At 35.2% G+C, this 21,677-nt stretch overlaps 1 protein-coding gene and 2 long non-coding RNA genes across 3 annotated transcripts; 2 read left to right on the top strand and 1 right to left on the bottom strand.

The window, feature by feature from the left end:
• The first annotated feature begins 11,124 nt into the window (after nucleotides 1–11,124).
• On the top strand, nucleotides 11,125–14,061 carry LOC104225453 (uncharacterized). The gene is made up of 2 exons (XR_011400919.1): nucleotides 11,125–12,216; nucleotides 13,840–14,061. It is a non-coding gene; the product is annotated as an uncharacterized lncRNA (long non-coding RNA).
• A 1,200-nt stretch (nucleotides 14,062–15,261) lies between these two features.
• LOC138873161 (uncharacterized) lies at nucleotides 15,262–15,708 on the top strand. The gene is made up of 2 exons (XM_070151602.1): nucleotides 15,262–15,553; nucleotides 15,671–15,708. Exons 1-2 carry the CDS (start codon nucleotides 15,262–15,264, stop codon nucleotides 15,706–15,708), a joined length of 330 nt encoding a protein of 109 aa, XP_070007703.1.
• A 3,317-nt stretch (nucleotides 15,709–19,025) lies between these two features.
• Nucleotides 19,026–20,447, bottom strand: LOC138872635 (uncharacterized). The gene is made up of 2 exons (XR_011401106.1): nucleotides 20,004–20,447; nucleotides 19,026–19,186 (listed from the first exon to the last, which is right to left on the bottom strand). It is a non-coding gene; the product is annotated as an uncharacterized lncRNA (long non-coding RNA).
• Between the last annotated feature and the right edge of the window lie 1,230 nt (nucleotides 20,448–21,677).

The raw sequence follows: 21,677 nt of genomic DNA on the forward strand, positions 1-21,677 counted from the left end.
TATGCATGGGATGACAATGCTTGTACCATTCTTTAAGAGAGAGGGGTACACTTTTAATTCCATAATCTTGTTGCCCCCGGGGCCTGGGACGTGAGGCTACCATTGCTGCAATTGCCCTAAGACCCTCAACCTGAGTGGATGTGGATTCTCCCCCTTTTTGCTTCTTTGGTGGTGGCATAGAGGATTGTCATGCCATCTTTTTGTTTTCTCTTTATGCAACTCGCATTCTCATATACGTGCAATCGAAATTCTTCGAGCTCATTTAGTTGCAACATCCATTTTCCCCAGCTAGATCCATATCGAAGTTGAGCTTCTTGATTGCCCAATATGCTTTGTGCTCAAGCTCAATGGGAAAGTGACAAGCCTTCTCATAAACCAACCTATACGGTGAAGCACCAATAGGAGTTCTGTATGCAGTGTAATATGCCCATAGAGCATCATCTTGCTTGCTGGCCCAATCTTTCCTATATGCGCTCATTATCTTCTCCAAAAATTGCTTCACCTCCCTATTCGAAACCTCAACTTGACTACTGGTTTGTGGATGATAAGCACTTACAACTTTGTGTCTCACCCCCTACTTAGCCAAGAGGCTGCCCAACAGTTTGTGGCAGAAGTGAGTCCCACCATCACTGATCAAAGCACGCGGAGTTCCAAATCTCGTGAAAATATTCTTCTTCACAAAGTTCACCACTACCTTAGCATCATTCATGGGCAAAGCCAGCCTCAACCCACTTTGACACATAGTCAACTGCAACCAAGATGTACTGATGGTCATTTGATGCTGAAAATGGCCCCATCAAGTCTATTCCCAAACATCAAAGATTTCGACCTCAAGTATGCCCTTTAATGGCATCTCATGCCTTCTCGAAATTGTACCCGTCCTTTGGCACCTATCATATCTTTTCACAAAAGCATGTGCATCCCTGAACAGTTAGGCCAATAGAATGTCGACTGCAACACTTTTTGCAGCAGTTTTATCTCCACCATGGTGCCCCCTCCCCATACGGTGATACATGAAAATCATGTAAAATAGCTTCCATATCCTTCTTAGTAACACATCGGCGCACCAGCTGATCTGCACACTTCTTAAACAAAAACGGCTCATATCATAGATAAAGTCTAACATCATGAATGAATTTTTTCTTACCATCCGATGACAACTTTAACGGAGTCACCCCACTTACAATGAAGTTTACATAGTCAGCATACCATGGGGCTATGCTAGCTGTGACGGCTAGTAATTGCTCATCCGAAAAACTTTCCTGAATTTCACCCCTTCTTCAACATGTACACGAGTTTCCAAGCGCAACAAATGGTTCGCTACCTGATTTTCTATCCCTTTTCAATCTTTGATTTCCACGTCATATTCCTACAAAAGAAGAACCCAACAAATTAGTCTAGGCTTATCATCCTTTTTCTCAAACAAATACCTGATAGTTGCATGGTCTATGTAGACAATGAATTTAGTTCCCACCAAGTAGGCCTTAAATTTGTCAAACTCCCATACTACCACTGGCAAATCTTCTTTTGTAATTGTGTAATTTATCTGAGTTGGGTTTAGAGTCTTGATAGCGTAGTAAATTGAGTGGAACACTTTATTTTTCCTCTGGCCTAATACGGCCCCAATTATCATGTCACTAGCATCACACATCAACTCAAAAGTCTCTCCCCAGTTTGGAGCGGTGATAATTGGTGCAGTCACCAATTTTTTTTCCAACTCCTCATATGCCTTCAAGAAAAGTTCATCAAACTTGAAAAGCGTATCCTTTTCAAGCAACCTGCATAAGGGAGCAGAAATTTGAGAGAAATCTTTAATGAATCTACGATAGAACCTGCATGTCCCAAAAAGCTTCTGACTCCTTTGATAGAGATTGGAGGTGACAGTTTTTCAATTGCATCCACTTTTACCTTATTCACCTCTAACCCATCTTTGGACACCTTCTGCCCGAGTACAATTCTTTCTCGTACTATAAAATGACACTTCTCTCAGTTCAGCACTAAGTTCGTCTCTTCACACCTGGCAATCAGCACTAAGTTCGTCTCTTCACACCTGGCAATCACTTTACTCAAATTCGTTAAACATTTATCAAAAGATGATCAGAAGACCGAAAAATCATCCATAAATACTTCAACAAAGTTTTCTACCATATTAGTGAAGATTGCCATCATGCACCTTTGAAAAGTCGCAGGTGCATTGCACAACCCAAATGGCATTCTCTTAAAATCATAGGTGACATAAGGACAAGTGAAAGTAGTCTTCTCTTGGTCCTCTAGTGCATTTGATATCTGGTTATAGGTGGAATATCCATCAAGGAAATAACAATAGTTATGTCCGGCCAACCTATCTAGCATCTGATCAATGAAGGGGAGGGGAAAGTGATCGTTTCTAGTGGCAATATTCAATTTTCGGTAGTCTATGCAAATTCTCCAACTTGTGATAGTCCTAGTTGGAATTAAGTCATTATTACCATTTATGACCACCATCCCCCCCCCTTTAGGTACACACCGGACTGGACTTACGCACTTACTATTACATATGGAAAAGATAATACTTGTATCGAGCCACTTTATGACTTCCTTTCTTACCACTTCCTTTATAACTGGATTCAAGTAGCGTTGGTGTTTCACACTCAGTTTGTGCTCATCCTCCATGAGGATTTTATGCATGCAAACGCTGGCTAATATCACGAATGTCAACCACGGTCCATCCAATCGCCCACTTGTGCTCTCTAAGCATGCGAAGTAGCTTTTCTTGCTACAAAACAGATAACTCGGAAGATATCACAACATGTAAAGTTTTATTAGCACCCAAATAAGCAAAATGAAGGTGGGAGGGTAAGGGCTTGAGTTCCGATTTGGGAGCTTATTCGATAGACGGCTTGGGGGTGGCCTAGTTGGTTTATCTAGAGGCTCAAGATCAATCAATCCTTTGATGTAAGCACATGCATCCAGATGATGCACCATCTATTTCACCTCGTCATCCAAGTCAATGATGTCAAATAACGTAAGTGCTTTTTCTAGGAATCATCCAGATATACACCCACATCATTTATTTTTTCTTATTATTTTTCAATCATAGATATCATAGCCAGATCCTTATAGTGACTTGGCAATTGAATTACCCTATACATATTAAATACTGCTTCCACATTATCAACTCGGAAAATTATATTTCCTTCATGAACTTTTATCACAGCATCAACGGTGACTAAGAGAGGTTATCCCGAGTACCTCATTTGTCTAATATTGATGTGGGCAGTCTCTGAGGAGTTTCTTGTATCTTTCCCAAGCTTGACAAATAGTCTCACCATCTTGTTGTTGAAACCTAAGTGTGGATCGAGTTTGTGCAAAATGTTTAACCATTCCTTTGCTTCCCCCATTAGAGAAAAGGCAAACAAACTCAGTCTGACGTAGTCCTCAGAGACGTTCAGATAGTTGTATGTATCCGTAATCTCCAATAATTTATGTATATGCCTTTGGGGATCTTCACTTGACAACCCCATAAATAGCCCTGTGGATTGAATCAGTTACAACATGTACTATTTCAACTCAAAGTGCCCAGTTATATCAGGCTTCATGATAGCCTGATTCATGTTCGCGAGACTAGGCCTTGCAGCCTCAATCACTGGTCTCTCTTCATTTTCTACCATCTCGATTGGCTGTGATTGGACTGCAACACCCTACTCTGCAATTCTTGCTCTTTTTTTGCCTCCCTCCTTAAATTGTAGAAGAGTCTTTCGGTTCAGGATCAGGAGGAGGAAGATTGTTCAAACTGTTCCTTCTTCTTAGCATTCAAGGTGAACACATGTAGAGTCAGAAACAGTCAAATAAATTAACACTCGAACAAAAACAAATAAAAGTTTATTTCAGACAAACAAATAGCTAATTTCTAAATCCCCAGCAGCGGTACCAAAAAATTATTGGGTAAACGCACACGCAAGTATACACAGTCGATAAGCAATAACGTGATAAGAAAGTCTCGTTCCTACGAGGATTCATGATCAACTACTGCCTAAACTTTACTAGCTATGAGTTATTTGTTTAAGAAATTTTGAGGAAGATGATTGTGGTTTTTACTAAGTAAATTACTATGAAACTAATAAGCAAATAAGAGAATAAGATCACAAGTAGAGAAAACAAACACTTAGAAAGAATTCAATGAGTTGGGAATATTTCGGGGTTATGATATTATTGTCTCTCCTATTGCATTCTTCTGATTGATTTAATCACTTGATTTATCTAATTTATTGATTAGCAGGGTTTATTTTGCTCGCGAAGTTTTTTCGATGCTTCGCTCGCCTATTTAGGACAACCTAAGACTATATGTCTATTGAATCAAAATTAACAAGAATGCATGTGTATTTCCTGCAAAAATAACCAAGCAAGGCAACTAGAATATGTTTATCCTAATCGCGAATATATTCTCCGATGCCTGAATTCAATAACTTACTCTATTCAATCTTATATGCAATCTATAGTTCTCACTTTTGAGTTAAACTATATACGTAGATAGTAATATATTGTTAGCTACGGAATAGAATAATTAAGTGCAAGATTGAATAAACAAATTAATATGATAAATCAAGCAATATTATCAACCGTCAAACTACAATAGTCAATAATAACCCATAACCCCAAAATAATGAGGTTCTTAGCCACTCATGTTCATGACAATATTTAAAATATTATTTTTAAATATAAAAGTTATGAACACTAGATGGAAAATAGAAGATTGATGAATTTCGTGCTCTGTTTGTGTTTCTTTGCCTTTGCTTTCCTCCAAAATTGACTAACCCCTCATAAATCACGTTTAACGAGGTATTTATAGGTTAGGATCGGAGTTCCAAAGCCCAAATCCAAGTAGAAAACGTCTAATGCACGAACTCGGAAATGATCAGGCCTCAAAACTTGCAAGGCCTAGTGTGCAACACGCCTCAGAGCAGGCTTAACCCACTCCAGCGCCTGGTGTACCGCGCCCAGGACCAGGCATCGCCTGGCCTGGCGCCAGGATCTGGAGTTAGTCTGATTTTTGCCTTTTCATACTTTTTTGTATATCTTTGACATCCTTGTATGCAACCTTTATGGATTTTCATCCTCCAATGCTCCTATACATAAAATTGACATAATTAAGCCAAAACGTCACACATTTAACCGTTAAAATATTAAAATATAAGGTAAGCAATGTACTAAAAATATACATTTATTGTCAAACACCACCGATCTAGTCTTGAAGGGCTATACAAATGCTGATATGGCCGATGATCCTGATAATAAAAAATTCACTACTGGATATTTATTTACTTTTTTTAGGGGGAGTTGTATCATGGCAGTCTAAATTGCAGAAGTGTTTTGCACTTTCAACAACTGAAGCGGAGTACATTGCCTCTATAGAAGCCAGTAACGAAATAGTGTGGCTCAAGCAGTTTCTTCATGAGCTTGAATTACATCAAAAGGAGTATATTGTCTATTTTGACTGTCAAAGTACAATAGACTTGATCAAGAACTCTATGTACCATGAAATAACAAAACATATCAATGTGAGATATCATTGCATTCACGAGCAAGTGGAGAACGAATCTTTGCAGGTCAAAAAATTCACACGAGTGAAAATCATGCGGATATATTGGCCAATGTAATACCGAGAGATAAGTTCGAGCTATGCAAAGAATTTATTAGCATGAGCTCTATATGAAAAACTGAAGATACCTCCTTTAGGGGCATGGAACTGGAGTGGAAAATATTTGGGGTCCATCCCATGAAATGCCAAATCTACAACAATTGTGATCTGAGTTGTCGGATTCTTTGTTGCTTTCACAAATTGAAGTTTTGACATTTGCATTATGATGATCTCATCCATGATGCAAGCAAGGAGTATTGGACGTCTATAAATAAATAGCCTCAGGCTCATTTGTAAGACACATCAGAGGTAAAATACTTTGTTAGAAAAAATAGAGAGTTTGAACGGTATTGTATTGAGGTAAAAAATTAAAAGAGGTAGTGGTCTTGAAATAGTTTACTCGGCACCATAAATTATAAAATCGTTGTTATAGAAAAATCAGTTGCTCCTCTCGGGCCATAATTTTTTTTCTTTTTTCTACGTAAAAATCTCGATGTCCTTGTCTTTCTTATTATTGCCATTGGTTACCGTATTTTAGTAATGCACATTTATTACAGTCATATACCATGAATATTATTTATGTGGGGGTATATTTTCCCAACAATAAGGGTATAGAGAGAGTGCAGTATATGCAAACCTTATATTTAGCTTGTGTGAAGTAGAGAGAATATTTTCAATACACCCTCAGGTATAATTGGAGAGCATCTTTGGAGATAATTGTATAGTTATTTGCACATATATATATATATATATATATATATATATATAGAGAGAGAGAGAGAGAGAGAGAGACTGTAAAATCCAGGGCAAAACTAGTTTGCTATCTGGCCATGCTAACTAGGAGTGTTCAAACCGAACCGGAAAATCGCACCAAACCGAAAAATCAAACCAAACCGATTAAAAAACCCGACTAGGTTTTGTTTAACTTGATTTGGTATTGAGTAAAAAAAAACGAACCAAACCGAACCAAACCAACATATAAATATATAAATTTTATTTATATTTTTAAAACTTTATAGTGATTTTTCTTTAGAAAATGTAGAAATATTTGGGATCCTCTCATGTATTAACCTTGAAAGCGTAAATTAACGAAAAATTATTGTTAGACGACTAAGAAAATAACTATTATGTGTTACTAAAAAAAATTCTCCCATTAGAATATTTTAATAGATCATATGTTTGTCAATTTTTTCCATATTTACTAAACATATATTCACTTATCAAAGTTTTATCTATAATTTTAACAAAGTAAGATTGAAATAATATTCATGTAATAAAAAAACCCGAAAACCCCGACAAAACCGGATCAATCCAAACCGATATAGTTGGTTTGGTTTGGTTTAAATAAAAACCGAACCAACCCGGTCCATGTACACCCCTAATGCTAACTAGAGCCTTAAAATAGTCCACTTCAGCGAACTGAGACGTTACAATGCCCAATATGGCTATATCAAGATCTAATGGAAATTGTAAGAAATTTGAACTATTTCATTAATTACTTCAAAATTTTGAACTGAATATTCAAATTCAAAACCTACTTTGTTTTTGCATCGAATTGCACCATAAATTGAGAAGGAGATGATCTTCTATATTCACACACAATTTATATAGAGAAAATGATCCTACAAAGATTTCTTATATTTTATTTGGAGACCTCCTGTATTATATTTTTTACTGATTTCTTATGAGACTGATCATATAATTGAAATAATATTTGTATTGCACTAGAAAATCAAATCTCTCCAAATTGAGCATATAAAAGAGCATCCACATTTTTTGATGAAGCTCTTGCGAAAAAATTGTTATACCACAGCGAGTTAAAGCTCTTTTGGGGCTTGCTAGAGTGTAAATCCATGTGGCTTGAAGAATAGTGCCACATAAAGTGGGCAAAATATGATTGGAAAAATACATAAGTACCCCATGACCTTATATCATATTTTTAACGGAAAAGGGTCGAAATTGCCCTTAATGTATTAAGAAATGGTCCAAAAATACCCTCTTTCCACCTATTGGTTCAACATTGCCCTTAACGTTATTTTTAGGGTTAAAACTGCCCCTCCCTAACAGAAATCTGACATGGCATTGATGGACCTTTTAATGGAACAATTGGAATTTATTTAGTGGTCCATATGAATTTTTTGACCCAACCCATCCATTCTAATAACCCGACCCATTTCGAATAACTCAAACCCTATTGCACGATATTTTAAAATAACCCAAACAACACAGTCGTAAAATAGAGAATTAAAGGCAATCAAAAAATTGGAAGAACTAAATTATACAAAATCTGAAATAAAGAAGATGGAAAATTGAAGAAGGAAGAAGAAGAGAAAAATAAGAACCCTATTTGGAACAAGAGATTAGAAATAATCAGATGTTTAGCACTCAGCACTAATATATACTGAATGCTATTGTCCGAAATAGAGCAGGTTCAAGCTCCTATTACTAATATTGCGTTAATGCTTGGCCCCTTAACTTTTTTGCTAAGAATCAGATAGTTGAATTTTGAAAGTTAATGGGTCTGTCCTCCCATATTTGTCCCAAGGGGTTCTAATCCCTTTTATCTATTGCTTGGAAAAAGTGGAAGTAATCGAAAAAGGAAAGGAAACGAGTCTTAAGAGTCTGTGGACGGGCTTCGGTGTGATAAAAGAAAAGGGTCCGGTTATTAGAATGGATGTGCCAAGCTTTTGGGTTGGGTCAAGAAAATCCGTGTGGACCACTAATTGAATGCAATTAAAATGTCCATTATTGCCATGTCATGATTCCGTTAGGGGATGGGCATTTTTAACCCCAAAAATAACGTTAAGGGTAATTTTGAACTAATAGGTGGAAGGAGGGCCTTTTTAGACCATTTCTAATACGTTAAGGACAATTTTGGTCCTTTTTCGTATTTTTAATTACACACTTTTCCTTTACGGGTCCTATTATTCCATAATCTATTTTAATATTTCACCTTCTCAAAGAGAGTAAGGAGCAAATATTTTTAATTAAAAATACTTTCTTACTTTTTCTCTTCTTTTTCTTTTTCTTTGTCTTTTTCTATAATATTCTTTTCTTCTCTTCTTTACATCAGGCTCCTTCGAATAGAACATACACCGACAATGTCTTTTGGCATTTCTTCTTCCATTTTTCAGCTTGTATTCTTTCTTTTTTTATTTTTTTCTTTCTCCCATATATAAATCACACATTCAAGAAAAAATTATGCATATATAAAGCAAAATACATTCATATCCAGACCAAAAAATTTCACCGGAAAAAAATATCGCGTTAGAAAAAATGGAGTCCTTGAAATTCCGACGACCATCATTTTTCAGCTTATATTCTTTCATTCTTTTTCTCTTCCTCCCATACATAAATCACACTTTCAAGAAAAAATTATACATATATAAAACAAAACATACTCTGATTTGGGCAAAAAAATCTGTCACCGAAAAAAATTTGCGCCGAAAAAAATAGAGTCCTTAAAATTTTGTCGACCAATATTTTTACGCCGCCCATAATTACTAGAAATATCCACCATCTAAAATTCCTCCACCAAGAATAGCAGCAAATTAGAGGTTTTAGGAATTATTTCACATATATCAATCGTTTCAACCATGAAAGAAGAAAGAAGACTATATGAATTATATATGAATTGTTTTATTTAAAAAAAAGGAAAAAGGAAAAGAAAATAAAGAAAAAAGAAAAGAAAAATAAGGGAAAGAATAGAAAGAAAAAAAATTAGGTTTAATGAAATATATATATATATATATATATATATATATATATATATATATACTATATTAAAAGTACAAATGCCCTTAGCGGAATATTATTCGCCATTTTTTACCCTTTAAAAATTAATTTTATATTGGACAAAACTGTCATTTGAATTAAATTCTTAATATTTAGGACTTTAAAAGAACTAAAACTTTACTTATTAATTTTTTACTTATTTAACTATGTTAAAAGTTTTGAGTTAAACAATTTCCTTATATAAACTCCTTTAAATATTCCTATTCAGTCACTTACTATTCTCTTTAACTGTGGACAAAAAATACACACGAACTCCTTCAATTTTTGGAATGGTAATTTTGGTAAGTAAAATTATTTTAAACCCCTTGTAATATGACTCAACTGGTAATACACATATCGTATGTTAAAATAAAAAATATACTAAGCAAATATAAAAGTGTTATTTTTATTTTTCAAAATCAAACAGATTTAAACCCTAGGAATTTCACAACTAGCTTATTCTAAAATGCAAGAAAGAAGCACGAAGGCCCTTAGCAAATTTTTATCCTTTTAAAATAGAGTTCACATTAGACAAAATAATTATTTAATTATTCTTCTAGCTAATATTTTGGTGTTTGAATTAAATCAAATTTATTATTTTTAAATTTTTCCTTATTTGAATTAAGCAAGAATTCTTTACATTTAGGACTTTAGAAAATTTTACCTAGAATACATATAAGAAAATACTAAATTAAAACACTTTGTTTCCAAGGCAATACATTAATTTATGGCAATGCTTATTTCCGTCAACTAGATGAAAAGGATTTTTTTTTGGTTCAAAATTTTTTATTACAGAATTTGACTTTAAGAAATGTAGGAATTAACTTTGAAATTCGTCTCATAGATAATAGGGTATTTTTTTATAATCTATCACTAACCCATAGCTAAATTCTACTCAGCAATAAATATTTGCCTTTTAGCTACATAATTTTTTTTATTTTCTTTAGTTGCCCTGTCTAGAATACATATTACCTAGACAATTATTTCCATCCGAAGTTAAAACAAAAGAAGGATAAATAATAGATCATTAAGCTATCGAAATTATTTTTGTTGACCAAATCTGATTAATATTCGCCATTTTTAAGAGCTTATATTTTCTTAATTCTATTTTATAACTCAAACACATTATTTAATACTCCCTACATTCCAGTTTATGTGGACATATTTTCTTTTTGGTCCGTTCTAAAAGGAATGACCCCTTTCTAAATTTGGAAACAAATTAGTTTAAACTTACAATTCTACCCTTAATGAGAAACTTTTACAACCATACAAATATTCTAGGCCTCTTTTGACTTGTTTAGGACCACAAATTCCAAAAGTCTTCATTTTTCTTAAACTCCGTGCCTAATTAAACAGGTTTACATAAATTGGAACGAAGAAAGTAATATTTATATAATTTTAAAATTTTATTCTCATTGATTTAAGGTACACGCGCAAAATGTATGTGTTTGTGTTTTAAGGAAGTGTAATTCACAAACCAATAGTAATTTAGTTGTATTTCGAGGGTGAATTTATTTTATTTAAAAATAGTTCGGGGGAGGGGGTTACTTATACATATTTTTGTTCGACAAAGAAAGCAAAGTTAATTACGGTAGTATTTTTTTTTTTTTGTGATTCATTGGACCAACTGCCGACTTCGAAACTCGATGGATAATGGGCTTGTCGTACTCTTCTCCACTTAAATATCAGACTTTATTTTGCAATGATGTAGGGCTTGAAGTTGTGACCTAAGATACAAATTGTGACCTAAGATAAAAATTCACCACCATTTGTCACTTGAGCTAGGCCTAGGGGCAAACTGAGGGTCAAATTAGGGACATTTCACCTTAATTTATAGACAGATTAGGGTTTCAATCTTGATTGGGATTCTGGCTGCAGAGGCTGCACGTCTCCCGTCCAGTCTCCTGGTATTCTTCTTTCTGCTCTGCTTCTCCTCTGTTATATTTCAGTTCTGAAGTTTTATTTCTGTTTCTGCCCTAGTGAGGGGTTGTAGTGAGGTTCAACTGCTGATTTCTTGGTGAATTTTTATTGATCTTAGGAAGCCAGGCTTTGGCTGTGAATGAGTGAGGGTATGGTTATGGCATAAAGAGCGATCCTTTTTTTTTTTTGGCCCTCACTGTTACCCACTAAAAATGATTATAATCTTGTAGTATTAATTAATCTGAACAATGGATATAGTGGAAAATGATGAAATATAGCAGGTACTTATGATGGATCTGTGACCAGATGTACTCCTGGTGCTGCCAATTTTGGCTCTGTGCTGAGCTTCTAGGACACATTTCTGGTTGATTATCCCATCAAATACTTGCTGATTCCTTCTCTATCCTTTGTTTAGACCAGCTTCCATGTCCTGATCTACTACATTAGATTTTATCCTTTTGACTCTTTTACTAAATGGGTTCTTTAGTACTAGCATGTTTGCTAAGGTCAGACTGTCAAAGAGTCTTCCTTTTTCTTGTCATTTTCTGTGTGTATCTGAAGGGGAGCCTAGATGCAACAATAAAAGTTGTTGCCTTGAGACTAGGAGGTCAAAGATTCAAGCCACGAAAACAGCCTCTTGCGGAGATGTAAGGTAAGGCTGCATAGTGGGAGCTTAGTGCATTGAGTTTGTTTTCTTTTTGTTTTGTTTGTTTGTTTTTCTTTTGTCCTTTTCTTCTTTGAATTGCTGAATGTCTTTGGAGTCATAGTGGAGCTGTCTGAATCAGATTATATGATTAGGGTTTCTCAGTAAAGCAGTTCATCATGAGGAGGAAGGGTTGCAGATACGAATGCTGGAAATATATAAACATTCACCAGATATAGAAAAGCATTTGAAGAAATTACAGGCATGACTTGGTTATTTAACAAACATCAAGTTGATTAACTTTTTTGCACTCTTTTGGTAATGTTCCTTTAACATTTTGCCCTCATCGTTAATATGATGATTATTATTTCGTCATGGATACAAAGAAAAATATGAATAAAGATTGTCTTTTGCAAATCTTATCAGCCTTTATGGTCATGGTGGTGTTGATTGATACTAGAAGATGATGCCGTTGTGCTTGTAGCCTCAAGATTTTCGCCTCCCAATTGGCCTAGTGAACCCTTCTCCACCTTTTCCTTTTTCATGATTTCTTCATCAATATGTATATCTTCATCAATTGTCAGAATGACAGCTTTTGTTCCATCTGGACGGGTTACAATGTCTTCGTGGACCTTCATATGTTCATCCACTTTCACGATATCAATTTCCTGAGAGGTTTTCTTCTTTCTCTTCTTAAGGAAGCAACATAGAGCAACTGAGAGAAATGCCAGGAAGAATAGACCACCAAGCGAGACGAATATAATGATGATGGTATGAGAATGATGTCTGGGTGGAGGTGGAGGTGGGATTGGAACAACGTGCGGTGGAGGTGGAGGATAGAAGGGACGGGGTGGTGGCTTAATTGGTGCTGGGGGTGGTATTGGATGACTCGGTGGCTTTGCAGCTGGAGGTGGTGGACTAGGAAAATGATGTGGTGGTGATGGTGTAACTGGTGGATGTGGTGGTGCCACTTTTGGTGGTGATGGTGTAACCGGCGGATGTGGTGGTGCCACTTTTGGTGGAGAGGGCGTAATTGGTGGATGTGGTGGTGCCACTTTTGGAGGTGAAGGAGGTGTATTAGGTTGGTGGGGTGGTGGTGATACACTTGGTGGAGGAGGGTGAGGTGTTGCTGGAGGAAATGGATAGTTATGAGGTGGGAATGGGGGGAAGTAGGGGAAGTTGAAATTTTGAATATTAGCCATTGCAGTGGAAATATTTGCTTGCTAAAAGCTTATATTGAGTAAGCTGTCTGTATGATGTTTATTGTTAGTGTTGAGTTGGGGATATATATTAGGTGTTAGTATGATAATACTTGTAAGGTTCTTGTGACTTGAACCTCAGTCTAAGTTTTGCCCGGTTGTCATTGGTTGCATTCCAAAACACTCATTTCTTCATTTTTCGCGGCGGTCATGCTAACCACAGTTTCATACAATAATCATATCTATGATTTGACAACTAATTGAACCTTCTTTCTCCTCAATGTTATATTATGCCATAAATGGTTCCTGTATAGATTCTTGCCTGTTGGATGAGAGCTCCCAGTCCCAAAACCCATTGTGCTGCATCTTCTGATGTTAGGGAGGCGAACTGTAGTTAAAATAATGTTTAGAACTTTCAGCATGAAGTTCTTATTTTAATACTTGGGGTAATATATTAGCGTGTATTATGTATGAATAGATTTAACTAGATGAAAAATTGTTGAGCTAAACGTTACTATTTGACTTTAATGACGTCTCCTCCGTCTCTTTTTTGGTACTATTGCTTTCTTCATACAAAATTATTTGGCGTGGGTCTGAATTTATCTTACCTAAGTAATTTGAATTACTGATTATTTCTTTGTCTAACATGAAGTAAATTTTATTTTAATGAATTTACTTTCATGTAGAATGGTGAAGACCTACCTCAAATTTCCAATACACAGAAAAAGAAAAAGGACAACAAAGAGATTCAGTTGCAAGTGGGCCAGAGCTTCCCCAATACCCCCTAATCGACCAAACTATATGTACACGAGTATATGTTTTTTTGAATGATAGAGAATTACGATTTTGTTTTATATTTTCTTTTGTTTCGGTAAGAAAGTGATAAAGAGAGACGTCTTCCAAATGCACACTTGATTTCCCTCCCCCCCCCCCCTAAATACTTGCAGCTCTTTGAATGTTGTACGTGTATGGCATCCCCGGGTGAAGAACGCAAATAGCCTGCAAAGTGGAAGATAATAAAAGAAAAATTTTAGTTTGCCCAAGTTTAACAAGTGTTGTCCTTTTGCTTGTCCCATGGGTAACAGTCTTAAATTTTGATGTTGAACTTCTGCCCAATGGGCAAACGGAGGTTAAAAGTTAAAATCACTCTAAAAAGTAAAAAGTATTGTATTTTTTGCAATTTTTTGCCATGTCCTTTTGAAGTGGGCTGCTATTATCACGCCAAGGTGTACAAAGGCCCAACCAACCCAAGAAGATATCTCCTGCCCGAGACAGGGAGTGAGACAGATTGGTATCTAGAGTACCTGTGTCGCGTGTGTGTTTATTTTTGAGTTGGTATTGTTTTGTCGCTGGCAAAATATTTAGAAGTACAATGAAGTATACTTGAACAGAACGAAGTGGATACACGTGATTCAGATGCTAATTCCGTAGCTGATTGAACATAAATTAAAATGAGATATAAATACTTTTATGCGTTTATTTTTCCTGTAAAATGGTGAAGGCCTAATGACGTTCCAAGTTTTTTTTTTCCGCAACATGAAGATTTCCAATTTACCATGCAAAAATAAAAAAATAAAAAAAAGATTTCTAAGTTACTGCAAGCTGGCCATTGAGCATTCTCCAATTCTCCCCAATAGTAATCTGAGGATCAACAAAAATTCAAGATTAAGTTGACTTTGTTGCGATGATTAGGCCTTTTCGTTTTCAGAATATTGAGCGACTCAGCAATAAGATTACATCTATTTTCAATCTTCCTTAACCAATAGCTTGTTTGTCCGACACGCAAATCGAATTGGAAAGAAGGTAGTACTTTAGTTAGATTATAGATTAAATATCATGTCAAACATTGGCCAGGTCAAATTATGAGCTCGGATTCAGGAAGTAAAAATGAAAAGAAAAGTTCCGACTTCCGAGAATGCGCTGGCGATTTGATTACGGACTATGAAGAGCCAAAAAGTTACAACTTGAGTACATAAAAAATAAAGATATATAGGCTATGAACTTGGTCATGTTGCACCTGAGAGAAAAAAGAATGATCAATCGTAATCAGTCGGCGGCTTACTATAAATAGCCTCTAAAGTAGTAAGTAGTTTACAAGCATATTCATTATGTACACCCCCCTTATTGTGTTCATAGTCTTCAGTTCTGCTGTGATAGCCTTTTTGGTCATTTTGTGCTGCCTAAAATGCAGAGGCTATCAGACTGAGGAAGGAGCCGATATTGAAACAGGTGCTGCGAACCCTAGTGATGGTCACGGATTAAGCGACGGGAATATGGTTGTTTTGGCCGGCGCTGGAGCTACTATCGCCGATGGAGAAACGTACCAGGGTTGTTGTTGCGGTGGTGGCGATGGTGGCGGTGATGGTGGTGGTGGTTGCGGCGGTTGTGGAGGATGTGGAGGTTAATTAGAATTAAATTTGTTTTGACAGTCGACTGTGAATTTATGTGCATTAATAGACTTCTCTTTTCTTGGTTTGCTTTTCTCCTCTTTCCTTTTTTTTTTCCTTCTTTAATTAGGAGTTGGGGGAGGGGGTGTGGAAGGTTTTGGATGCTGAAAAACTGAAAATTCTGGACGTGTACAATTGCTTGAACCATAACGAGTTATCCTAATCCGTAACCATAACCCATTGTGCTGCATCTTCTGATATTGGAGAGGCTAGCTGTAGTTAACATAATATTCACAACTTCCAACATGAAGTACTTGGTAAGAAAATGTAACACATTATAAAGAGAGACGTCTTTCGTATTGTTAAATACTTAGCACCTAGTGGTGGCAAAATGGACCCAAAAAAAAAAACCAATTATCTATATATATATATTGGCCACGTCCAAACCTACTCTCAAATTAAAAGTAATACGGTCGATTGCAATAATAAACCCAATAAGGTTGGGATCGATTCCACGAGTAGTATGGTGTGTGCTAGAATGTCAAAGAGTGTGTGAATTCAATGAACTTAAAGTAATCTTCAAACAAAAGATTGATTTTCTGCAATTACTTCTAAAATTATGACTACAAAATTTAATCAAACACTTAAAATGCGAAAATAATTAGCTAGAGAGTTAATCAATGAGAGAAAGTTGCTCATCCTTCGTGTATGCTATGTTGTGTATAGATGTATTCGATTCCAAACAATCAAATATGTGTTATGACAACAATATTAATAATACCAACTTACTATTTTCCAATCTTTCCAAGCTATTTAGAGCTCCATACATACAATTGTAATGCCCAAGTAAGAATCTCTCTATTCCTATTTTGATTCCATTAATTGAGAGGAGATTAATTCCTTAATCTACTCAATTTCTTGCTAATTGCTTTATACCTAAATTCAGTTTCACCTTTCCAAGTTAGAACTAAGTGTAATAAGCGTTAATCTAGTGTTTGCAACCACAAATCTTACAAGAAAGCATGGAGCAATTAGATAACACAATATTTAATCAAAGACGAATCTATAGAAGAAACAATCAAATTATCCTTCAATCCTGTCATTGATACTAATAGAGAAGAAGAAGATTGAGAAACTCTGATGTCACTTGTTAACTCTTAGGAAAACTCACAGCCGCTCGTACAATATTCTCTCTGTCAAAAGTTTTCAAAAAACTAAAAAGTACTATTTATACTCTTCTAAAAAACTGAGAAAATTATCATCTTCGGATCTTGCGTGGCCAAGTTAAGTGGCCCACGCAGGATGCGTGGCCCAATACTCTGTTTCTTCAGCTCTCAGTGCGTGGCCACTTCCAGAACATAAACTTTCAGTCTCCTAGTTCTCCTACTGCATGGGTTACTTGCGTGACCCACGTAGGATGGACTTTTGTTTCTTAAGCTTTCTTCTTCAGTTTTGGCATGAATTTGATGGTTTTCTTGTAAGTATTTGATGATTTTTAATCTCTTAATTCTCAACCAACTCCATGACTTGCAATTATATCATTCAAAACATAATTAGTCCATTAAAACATCAACTAGGGCATAACTTAATTAAAAGGCATAAGAGAAGTTGGGAAAAATACCAACTTATCAACTCCCCCAAACTTACTCTTTGCTTGCCCTCAAGCAAATCAAAACACAAGCCAGACTCATAAGAACAACTAGACAATCAAGGTAACAACAAAATTCGGCACTCAGCCACAACCCAATTCTAAGCACAAACTCACAACTTCAGTTGGTACCAAGAATTAATCCAAAGCATATGAATCATCACATCTTTCCAAAAGGCTCAATTTTCATTCAAGTGTTTAAATACTACCAATCAAAGTCATGACATCAAAGCCTTTAAATTTACCTCTTCATCACGAAATAACTTTCTTTTGCTCATTTATCCTAATTGGAAAAAGAAATAAATTCTCAACTCGAGTTTCCATGTACCCTCACAATCAACAAAAAATCTCACACACATACTATGTCTTTCAAAACAAGAGTGGAATGACAAGTAGAAAGAATTAAGCACTCCCTCCCACAAAGATGTTCAACTGCTCAAGAGTGGTACTATAGACTTGCCCTTCGTGTAAATCTCCACCAATATAGGTACACCTAGTTCAAAATCATTTAGGACTTGTGGAAATATAATGTAGGCTTTTGATTAGAGATAAGATATTAATATAGATAAGAGGTGACTACGACCTTCCTAAGCACTACAATTCAACACTTTAAAATACTTTCTAATCAAAATTTTATCCTTTTTCTCCTTTATCAATATTAACACCATGTCAACCCTTTTTATTTCACAAATACCTTTTTTTTCTCTTTTGTTTTTGATAAATATATACACTTTTGTTAATATGGTTGTCACACCCCTTTTCTACCTCTCCAAAAAGTAATGTGCAAAATGCAACGTGTTATGGATTGTGGGTTAAAGAGTTTTTCCATTTGAACTGAAAATTTTGAAATAGAGATTATTTTATTTACAGAGTCGCCACTTGAAATTGATTTTTGTCGGTGTTCCAAGTCACCTTTTATTTGAATCCCTAGTCAAAGGAAGGTTTGACTCCTTTATTATTAGCCAGCGAAAACAAAGTACGAGTAAGGAATTCTGTTGAACGAGGAGAAGGTGTAAGGCATTCCTCGAGTCCCGTGGTTCTAGCACGGTCGCTTTATTGAGTACATTTGGCTTGAATTAAACTTGGATAAACTGTGATTTATTTGATTTTTATGCTTTTTTTATGTCCGCTTTTATTTATTAAAAAAAACTAAAAAAAAGATTTGAATTATATTAAATTGTCCTAACCGCACCACGCAAGCAAATGCCCGACTGAGACGAATTTTATTAATTTTGTCATAACAGCACTACGCTAGCGAATTCGCAGTCATGACAAGAATCATTGTTATGAGTACTAATTTAAAGATGAGACTAATGAGAGAAAATTATTAATTGACATTGCTTAAGACTAGTAAGATGTGGGCTTGTCTTGACATTGAATGAGGCAGCCCACTATTGGGTTCATGGAGTCAAATGAGCTCATGTCCAAGACAAAATCCAAAAGCCCATATGCTATTGGAATTTAAATCTGCAGATATGGCCTTTTAAAGCCATGTTACAAATTTGGCCATATCTTGTTATTTGCAATCCATAGCCAACTATTTACAAATTTTATTTTTTACAGATTGTCTTTCTAATCTACATTTTAACTGCCTTACTAAAATAAGTATTTTTTAAGAGATAAAAAAGATTATTGGGACTCTAAAATATAATAATAATAATAATAATAATAATAATAATAATAATAATAAAAACTTAGCTTGGTGATAACAAAGGGACAAACATAGCTACAATGGTTCAAATTTTAATATATATGCTCCTTTCAGACAACCAAATGCCCAGTGAAATTATATCTAATACTTTAGCAAAAAATAAAAATAAAAATAATTAAAGATGCTTAACACAATTTAATTAACTAACATATCGTTATAACATTATCAAACATTCAAGAACATATAAAAATGAATTACAATAGAAGGATGAAGCTACTAATATTTCCCAGCATCATTAATCTTTCATTCCAACTCGATTTTATGAGTTTACATGGTCCGAAAATTACCTGGACAGTAGAAAGAAGAACAAATACAACAGAGTCAGCTCTTTCCAAAATCAACAGCAAAACAATTAAACGGGCAGCAACAACAGCAAAAGACAGCGACAACCGGCAGATTCAAACCCAAGAAAATAAACTAGAAATACCCCAGCAAAACAGTTGAAACAAACAATTATGTAACTCTAGAAAAATCTTTCAAGACTACTCTATTTTTCTTAAACAAGTTTTTCACTTAAGAATGAACTCACAAAAGCTCACAATTTTCAACTGCTAAGGGATATTATAGCTACTGATTTTTTCCTCTTTTTTTTTGTGTGTAAATATCTCTTCTCCGATGGAGTGTCCTCCTTCTTTTTTATATTTGAGAAACAACCAGCTATTTCAAGATTAAAAATCAATCTTTTTGACAGATTTTTCCACAAAATCTGCTCTTAAATTCAAAAGCAAGATTTTTTTTAGTTCAAATCTTGTCAATTATTTCAAACAAAATCTGTTCTTCACTATTCAAAGATAGACTTTTTCAAAAACTGTCCAAAAGTCTATATTTTCTTACGAGATAATTTGACTTTTGAGTGTTGTACTCAAAGAGTCTTGAAATAGTACATAAACAAACAAACAAGTACCCTATACTCTCAAGTATTCTTCACTACCTCACTTTTATCAATACAAAACTATTTTACTACTTCAATAGGTGCAAAAATAGAAAATATAACATTTCAAACATAAAAAACTAATGCTAAAATAATTAATAATAGACAAAAACAAAATCTGAAAAATAAAAATAAAATAAAAAATCAGCCATGAAAAAGAATAGGATTTTTACCATTTTACAATTCAAGTGGCCGAAAAAATGGTGGTATGTCAAAAGAGAGTGTTCGGGGAGGTTGACGGAATTTGGCCATATTTTGATAGCCGGATTTTGGGATAGAATTGACATTAATAGGTAGGTCTTGAAGAGCTCTATCCATTGATGTAGGTATTGTGGGGTGGTAGTGGCCGAAACTTCAAGAATTTGGGCAAAAAAGTGACGGAAAAGTTTCCTAGATCTAAGATTCAAGGAGTTTGAGGGGTTTTTGAAGGATTTGATTTGGAGATATGGAAAGAGGAGGTGTTGGAGATTACATAATGAAATTTTGAGATGGTTTGGAGGTGGTCCGCTGCCGGTGGGCGATTTCCAGCGGCGGTGGAGGGGCGGCGGTTATGGAGAAAAAGAGAGTGAAGAGAGAGAGAGTAGAGAGAGGGAGGAGAAAAGAATTATGGGAGAAATAGGGGCAAAATTTCAGCATTTCTAAGTCTTAAATACCTAGTTGGAAGATTGATTGTGGACCATTAGATGAGGGAGGGATGAATGGATGAGATTTAATCTTGATTCACTTAATGAAACGACGTAGTTTTGAGGCAAAACTACGTAGTTTCGGACCCTTTCAATGGCAGCCCCTTATCTTGCACTCTTGTCCATTTTATCTTTCAAATTTAGCCCAATTTCTTCCTTATTCAAACTTACTAAACTAAATTTTATACAAACAAATAAAATAATTAAATAACTTATTCAAATGATCAATTAACTAGATTAATTGACCTATTGAAGAGTTAGTTAATTTTTAAAATGCACACATAAAGAAAGAACTATTTTTGGTATTTTTATGATCGAAAATACGCAATTAAACACACAAAATTGAAAAAGTTATTAAATAATAAAAACTCTAATAAATTTAGGAGGTGTTAAAATAGCGCAAAAATTAGGTGTTTACAGCTGCCCCTCTTTGCTCGAGAACATAAAGAGTTTTCGTGCAAAGAAAAGTGAATGTCATGGCTAATTTTTTTGCTCACATTTCACTCCAATGAAAGTATTTTTTAAAAGGGTGACCGAACCTTGCTTTCGAGGTTGCCTACATATCCTTGGCTATAAAGGAATCAGGTCAGTGTAGTTCCGGAAAACTTTGGTAGTTGGAACTACTGGGAAGCTGTGATTTCACTGTTGTTGCCACTGTTTCTGCTTGCTGAGCTCCTTATTACATCAAAATGAAAAATAAAAAGCTAAACTAGCTAAGCCTACCAACTACGAGTAACAAAATTCCTATCTGTAAATCTCTTGAAGCTTGATCTTGAGTCTTGGATGGTTCTTGCTGCAAACTCCGATCTCAATCTTGATGCTCGTCAGCTGTAACTGCTGGTTCATTCTTCAGCTTTGGATCAAGGTGGAACACGTGAAGCCTGTGACTTCAATCATATCTTGAGTAGTCCGCATCCTTCTCCACTTCAGCACTTTGAGTTCATTTTTTTTTGCTCTTTTTTCTTCTTTTCTTTATTTTGGATTGAGACTCATTCTTTTGGTCGTCTCGAACCCTATGCCTCGAGGTCAAACCTGCTCAGACACCAAAACAAACAAACGAATGAAATTTTTCTTCCCCAATTTTCACTAGGAAAATTTCGTGAGTTATTGTAACATAAACCCTACACTATCTCTCTACTGATAGTAATAAAATAAGGATCATGT

This window comes from Nicotiana sylvestris, chromosome 7, assembly GCF_000393655.2.
Source record: "Nicotiana sylvestris chromosome 7, ASM39365v2, whole genome shotgun sequence".
NCBI classification, from domain to species: Eukaryota; Viridiplantae; Streptophyta; class Magnoliopsida; order Solanales; family Solanaceae; genus Nicotiana; species Nicotiana sylvestris.

Bases quoted from the DNA above. Each gene is read 5' to 3' on its own strand.
- LOC138873161 (XM_070151602.1), top strand. From the start codon at position 15,262: ATGTACACCCCCCTTATTGTGTTCATAGTCTTCAGTTCTGCTGTGATA. The intron at 15,554-15,670 runs GTTAATTAGAAT...TTCTTTAATTAG, and splicing joins CGGTTGTGGAGGATGTGGAG to GAGTTGGGGGAGGGGGTGTG.